Below are 6,909 nucleotides of genomic sequence, written 5' to 3'. Positions count from 1 at the left end.
CTTACATGAGTGCTACACACCCTAGCACAGCGAGGAAGCGGTTTAACCTGCTTCTCTTGCGTGCAGTGAGGTAGTTGTGGTGGGCGTGTAAGCGACCTCACCCAACACGATAAGTACTCTGGTTTAGTGTCGTCACGGGAGCGGAAATCCGGCTCCTCGTGCGCACTTACCGAGTAGGAAGTAGTTTTCAGACTGATATGTATATATATTTAATCGTATTAAATATAAATCCTTATTTTTACCAATTAAAATGTCATCTCTATAGATAACACTTAATATGTATTGCTAGCGTATCTTTCTAGATACCTCGCGTAACGGATGACGCTAGCCGTCATCCCTCCTAATGTGAATGCACGTATGTGCATCACATACACAAGGGTTGGTCACAAATGTGAACCACACCCGAGTGCTGGGTCTAATTACTATTATTTAGTAATTGACCATCCCCTTAAGTACACCAAGTGTTCTGAACGGGGACTGTGTAACATAGGGCAACTTTAGCCCGTTGCACACTAAATGTTTTGCCAAGCGTCTTCATCTGCGTAGAAATTCCTCTTATCTTTAATATTGGTCCAAATGAGGTAAGCCAAATTGTTGGCAATTTTGTGAGCGTCGCTGAAGCTGTTGAGACCTTCATTGTCCATGGTGATGCAGATCAGTAGTTGTGGCAGTCTCTACACATCGTAAATGCGATTTAAGGGACTGCCACAACTACTGATCTGCACACAGACACGGGTGCATTTATATTGTTATTAGCATAGCGAAGCGTTTTGCTAAACTTAGCCAATCGAAGACAATCTATTTAGTCCTTCTGACTATTCCGTCACAAATGCTACGCAGGCTTGGTTGCGGCGCGCAGTTCAAGCAGTTCGTACCGCCTTTGAAAAGTAGTTCCTCTGTGGATGAAAATGGAAATATGGACGACGTGGTCACCAGAAAGCACCAATCTACGCGCGGTGGCACGTCACTGTCCGTCAAGCGGCTGCCGTTTTTATCATTTCTTGTAATGGAGCCCGAACGCCGTGCACAACAAGTGCGACTACAGTTCAAATCCCCTTGTGGAGAAGGCGGTCGTACGCAGGAAAGCAATCGCTTGCTAATCACTAGGACGCTCGGGATGCGACGGCGCTGGGGCTCCGTAGTATCGAAACCAATGATGCGTCATGATCTGCCACCGCTTGAAGTATGCGATGAAGAAATTGAAACGTCCTTCGACAAAAATTCTGCTGCAGCCGAGATTGAACCTTTAGTTGTGACTTCGAAGGTAGATGCACCGCCTCCTCTTGTGCTATGGCGGAGCAAGACGGATCCAGAGGCTATAGTGGTGGTGCCTGAAATCGTGGGAAAGTTTTTGCGTCCTCATCAGCGGGAAGGAGTGCAATTTATGTATGATTGCGTGAATCGCGTGAAAGGTTTTGAGGGAGAAGGGTGTATCTTGGCTGATGATATGGGCCTTGGAAAGACTTTACAGAGTATTGCGTTGATGTACACGATGCTGGTGACGGGCATGGACATGAAGCCGACAGTTAATAGAGCAATAGTGGTGTGTCCGACATCACTAGTGAAGAATTGGGACGATGAAATCATCAAGTGGCTGCACGGACGCGTGAAAACGGTGGCTTTGTATGAAGCAAAACGTGAGACTGTGATCAAGGGCATCAATCAGTTCATTGAGGGAAGTAAGAGGCCTCGACCGGGTTTTTCTGCTCAAGTGCTGATCATTTCGTATGAAACATTTCGAATGCATGCTCCTAAATTTGCAGCCACAACAGAGTGCTGCGATTTGCTCATTTGTGATGAAGCCCATCGACTTAAAAATGCAAGCTCACAGATTAACAAGGCGCTGTCATCGTTGGCCTGTCGAAAGCGTGTTCTTTTATCCGGCACACCGATGCAAAATGATTTGGAGGAATTTTTTGCGATGGTAGAATTCACCAATCCAAACATTCTTGGCACGCCGAGCGAATTTCGAAAAAATTACCTTGGGCCAATATTGACTGGACGCGAACCAGACTCAACCGACCGCGAACGGCAAGTGGCACAGTCATGCTCAGCAATGCTATGTGAAATTGTAAATCAATTTATTTTGCGTCGTGGTAACACTTTAAATGCAAAGCATCTTCCGCCAAAGCTGATGCAGGTAGTATGCTGCCCGCTTTCGCCACTACAGAAGCAACTTTATAATCACTTTCTGTCGTCAAGTGCCTTCCGTGATATGATGAAAAATTCAAGCACAAACGTGTTGTCTTCAATCACTGCATTGAAAAAATTATGCAACCACCCGCTCCTTATTTTTGACGAAACGGGAAAAACAAATACTAAGCTTTCTGGATTCGGCAACTGCGCTCAATATTTTGTAGCCACAAAGGAGGCGAAGAAAGGTAAAAATGACCAAACGCGACGTAAAGGATTCGGTGGGCGCGCCTGCTACCCGGAATGGTCTGGCAAGATGCTTTTGCTCGACCGTTTGATGATTTCGATGAGAAATTTAACGACGGATCGGATCGTGATCGTGTCGAATTATACGCAGACGCTGGATGTAGTTGCCACATTATGCCAAGAGCGGCAACTGCCTTTTGTTCGTTTGGATGGTGCGACGTCTGCTAAGAAGCGGAAAATGTTGGTCGACACTTTTAATGATCCGACAACTAATTCATTTGCGTTCTTGTTATCAAGTAAAGCTGGAGGATGTGGCTTAAATTTAATTGGTGCGAATCGATTGGTGCTTTTCGATCCTGATTGGAACCCCGCTACGGATAAGCAAGCTGCTGCTCGAGTGTGGCGTGAAGGGCAAAAAAAGATGTGCTACGTCTATCGATTTTTAGCGACAGGAACACTCGAAGAAAAAATCTTTCAACGCCAACTATCTAAAGAGGGCCTTCAAAATATAGTTGACGATAAAGAAGAGGTGAATTCGCTGTCTTCGAAGGATCTAAAAAGACTTTTTGTGCTTCGAAATGACACAATGTCTGATACTCATGATCAGCTTAAGTGCGATCGCTGTCCTTGGAGAGATAATGGCGACGCCGGCAAAATAATAGAAGAAGACTTATCTGATGATATGATTGTTGATGCTATCAATATTGAGAAGGAAACAAGAGGCGAGAGTGTTTCCGTGAGAGGAGTCCGGGGTGACGAAGATAACGACACATATATAAACAAGGATTTTCAACCTCAAATTGGCATGCCGCCAGAGGAAGATCTGAATAGTTGGGGTCATCACCGCTCCTACGCTTCTGTCGACGACGAGGTGATGCAAGCAGCGTTGCAGCAAGTAAAGAGCGACCTTGTGAGTTTTGCTTTTAGTTGCCGCATTGATTGGGAGTTGCTTCAAGAGCACCAAGCTTCTACTGAAAGATTGGAAGCCAAGCGTGACGAGGAGCGCAAGCGCAAGCGAATGGAAATAATTGAAGCTGCTCAAACTGACGAAAAGAAACGCACAATTAAACGCTTCAAGTCTAAGAAGTGCAAGAGCATTAACATTTCAGACGAATCGGACGTCGAATACTCAAGCACTGATGAAGAAAGTCAAATTAAATCTTCTAATGACAATGAATTAGAGTGCGAAAATGAAAGTGTACTTCACAGCAGCCTCACAGCGTCTAAAAGTGACGATGCGTATGAGAGGTCACCCTTGCTGCGTCCTGCCCTGTCGACAAACTCGAAGGAGCTGGCTGCGATTGATGTTAAAGCAGTAGCTGTGGCACCTGCACGTGTCAAAAAAAACGTTTCATATGCGCCTGAAGTCGATAATAGGTCTTGGTCACCTTCAAAGCAGGTGAAGATGAGCCAGTTATCAGATTTCGAAGATGACGATGCCTTCGTCGAGGATGTTCTTAGTGATCGCCGCGCCTTTGACAGTCTATACGGAAGTCGACAGGAAATAGATCTTGCTCAATGGACCTGTGCACGCTGTACATTGATCAATCCTGCAGATAATGCCAGCTGCTCAAGCTGCGGTCTTCGCAACAGAACAGTTCGACCTCGAATTATTGACGTGGACGACGACGATGACGATGACGATGACAACTGGCAGTCGTTGTCGTAGAAGTGTTTGTGTATGTCTTTATTTAACCTAATAGAAATTGTGCTTCGAATTGCAGGCTACATTTATTCGGCTAGTGGAATTTATTGCGGCTTCATACATAGCTAGTGAAAGTTGCAGTGTGATTAATATGCATCCATGTATTGCGCGTACAATTGCCTAAGGATTCACAATGCCTCTCGCAAATGCCTCAACAGCGGCGGCGCGGGCGGCCGTGTCAGGAGCATCCTCAATAATTTTAACAATCTTCGAGCCAATCACAACGCCATCAGCGACAGCGCTGGCCTGAACAAAGTGCTGTCGAGTCGACAGTCCAAAGCCTAATGCAAGCGGTTTCTTCACGTTGTCACGGACTGCATGAAGCAAAGTAGTCATCTGCTGTTAGTATTGTAGCCATACCAATCAACGCGACGACATCTAGCTTACTTTTAGCCACAAACGCGTCAAGATTTGGCGGCAACTCACTACGAGCGCCGGTGACGCCAGTAAGACTCACGCAGTACACGAAGCCATGAGCTACAGAGTCGATAAGTTTCATACGATCTTCTGTCGTTGTTGGGGACACTAGTGGGACGTAGGCAAGACCGTGTTCGGCTGCGTCGTCGCTGAGCGATTTGGCTTCTTCAGGCGGCAAGTCTACAATAATAAATCCGTCCACGCCAGCTGCTCAAAGATAAGTGAGTATCAATCTCCATTAAAAGTTAAGCTAGTCAATGAATCGCAGTTGAACCTTTTTGAGCATCCGGGCAAATCTTGCTTTCGCCGTACTGCAAAATGTTGTTATAATAACCCATAAGCACCACGGGAAGGGTGAGACCCTTCAAGCGTGCCTCACTCACAGTAGCCATCACATCATGCAAAGTGATACCCTGATCTACTCCTACTTGGTGGGCACGCTGGATGGTTGGTCCATCGGCTTGTGGATCTGAGTATGGTATGCCGACCTCAATGATGTTGGAGCCGCCGCGCTGCAAACCCAGAAGGATGTCCACCGTGTCGGCCTTGGTTTTAAAGCCGCAAGGTACGAAGGCGATGAAGGCCGCAGTATTGTTAGCCTTGCATTTGGCGAAAACTTCTGCTAGTGTCGGTCTGCACCACGCAACACAACGCAGTCAGTAAAATGTCGCAAGGCCGCATGTCCTTGCCTCACCTGCTCATATTGCCTATTTAATGAAATGGTGAATCGAAAGAGCTATTTTCATCCAACCACTACTCAAATTATCGATCTTGATTGTGCCGATGTAAAGTCTTATTGGAATGTATTATGCTATGAGCGGTTTCTTGATTAAAACCTTTCTCTTCGGCTGAATGTGGCTCCGGATGCCGCAGGTAGAGCAGATGGGTCGAAACTCGCAAAAAAGCGACAGACACACAGGGCATACATAAGCCGTGGATATCACCTCGCGATGGCAAAAGCACATTGCACGGAAGTCCACCGAGTCTTGCGAAGGCAATTTGAGCAGCTTGCGCAATGACGGATCTGGCAGATAGATTGAAATCAAATACTGCAACAATCCGCTAAAATCGCTTGGCTTGTAGTAGATACCGCCCGTCAAATACGCTGCCTGTTGCAAAAAGGACGAGTGCTCTGCGGTGAGAATACAAGCGTCCACTGCAACATTTTTTTTCTGCGCCGAGAAAATGCCGTTCATGATGGCGATGTAGTGCTCCGACACGTCCAACGACTTTTGGATTACCAAAATTCGCGGTCGTAGATCTGGATCCTCATTCATAGCACGATTAATGACTGCCAATCATTCAAGCCGCAGCAAAGTGATGGTGTCAATATCAAGTGGTTGATTAGATTGGCAACTTACAACACAGTGATCGTGACAAAGACGCAGCAATTGCCGTTTTGTTGGACTTAACAGGGTCCAGCGGGATTTCACTAAGTTGCCGCAGACGTTGCAAGACGACAGAGTCAACTTCAGCTGCCTGTTCCGCGCTTCCAGTGGTATTGTCTTGCTCTAAATCTGGATACAAAATGACGCTACTGCCGGCATGGGCTGCAATTATTACAATGCGGTTGCTGCGGTGCAGCAGCAGGTACGAGTTGACAAACACGAGTGTACTCGATATCAGCTGTTGTATTCCTGTGTGGTCGGTCGTGCTGCCTCCCTGCTTGGACCAGTTGACAGGGTTGGTGTCAAGCACCAGCACCAAAAGCCCTTCGTTTGACTCGGCTGTTGACATACACTCGATTATGGCTCCACTTAAAAGCCTGCATTTTCAATTTTTTCTCTATATGGTAGCTGCCACTCGTTTTACCCGTAACAAATGGGATTTTAATGATATTACCTATTTTAACTATCAAAAGGGTTATTTAACCCAAAATGTAAATTATACCACATTAACAGTTTACCAACCGAAGTATGCCCAATTACAAAAGCACTTGGTCAAACTTTTAGCTAGCGGAGCAGAAGGTATGTTCAAAAATACATAAGTAAAACTTCAGGGGACTTGCTGCCTGCTTACAACAGGAGCGGGCTTTCTTGTGCAAAGCAGTTCAACAAAATTCTGAATACCAATGCAATTCAATCCATCTGCGGGACACAAAAACATTTGGAAATCCAATGTGGCATCAAATTTAAAGAGAGATATCAAAGCATGCATTGAATATAGCCCGCAAACAGTATCAATTCGACACAAATCCGCGCTACGTCACTTGTAGGCGGGCACGTCGTAATGCGGCCACGATCTACTTAAGCACACACCCTAGCACAGCGAGGAAGCGGTTAAACTTGCTTCTCTTGCGTGCAGTGAGGTAGTTGTGGTGGGCGCGCAAGCGACCTCACCCAACAAACCAAGTTCTTTGATTAAGAGTCGTCACGGGAGCGGTAATCCGGCTCCTCGTGCGCACTTAT

General features: G+C 46.2%; 2 protein-coding genes across 2 annotated transcripts; one reads left to right on the top strand and one right to left on the bottom strand.

Moving 5' to 3' along the window:
• Window positions 1-2,134: 2,134 nt before the first annotated feature.
• On the top strand, window positions 2,135-4,048 carry CCR75_009630 (uncharacterized protein; the record flags this gene model as incomplete). Its single annotated transcript, XM_067967669.1, has 1 exon — window positions 2,135-4,048. One exon carries the CDS (start codon window positions 2,135-2,137, stop codon window positions 4,046-4,048), a length of 1,914 nt encoding a protein of 637 aa, XP_067814942.1.
• Window positions 2,899-6,400, bottom strand: CCR75_009631 (uncharacterized protein). The gene is made up of 5 exons (XM_067967670.1): window positions 5,863-6,400; window positions 5,196-5,792; window positions 4,776-5,134; window positions 4,445-4,708; window positions 2,899-4,398 (listed from the first exon to the last, which is right to left on the bottom strand). The coding sequence occupies exons 2-5, from the start codon at window positions 5,201-5,203 to the stop codon at window positions 4,205-4,207; spliced, it is 825 nt and encodes a 274-aa protein (XP_067814941.1). The 5' UTR covers window positions 5,204-5,792; window positions 5,863-6,400; the 3' UTR covers window positions 2,899-4,204.
• Between the last annotated feature and the right edge of the window lie 509 nt (window positions 6,401-6,909).

This window comes from Bremia lactucae, linkage group LG3 (genome assembly GCF_004359215.1).
Source record: "Bremia lactucae strain SF5 linkage group LG3, whole genome shotgun sequence".
NCBI classification, from domain to species: Eukaryota; Oomycota; class Peronosporomycetes; order Peronosporales; family Peronosporaceae; genus Bremia; species Bremia lactucae.
This window is presented reverse-complemented; position numbering and strand designations above follow the sequence as displayed.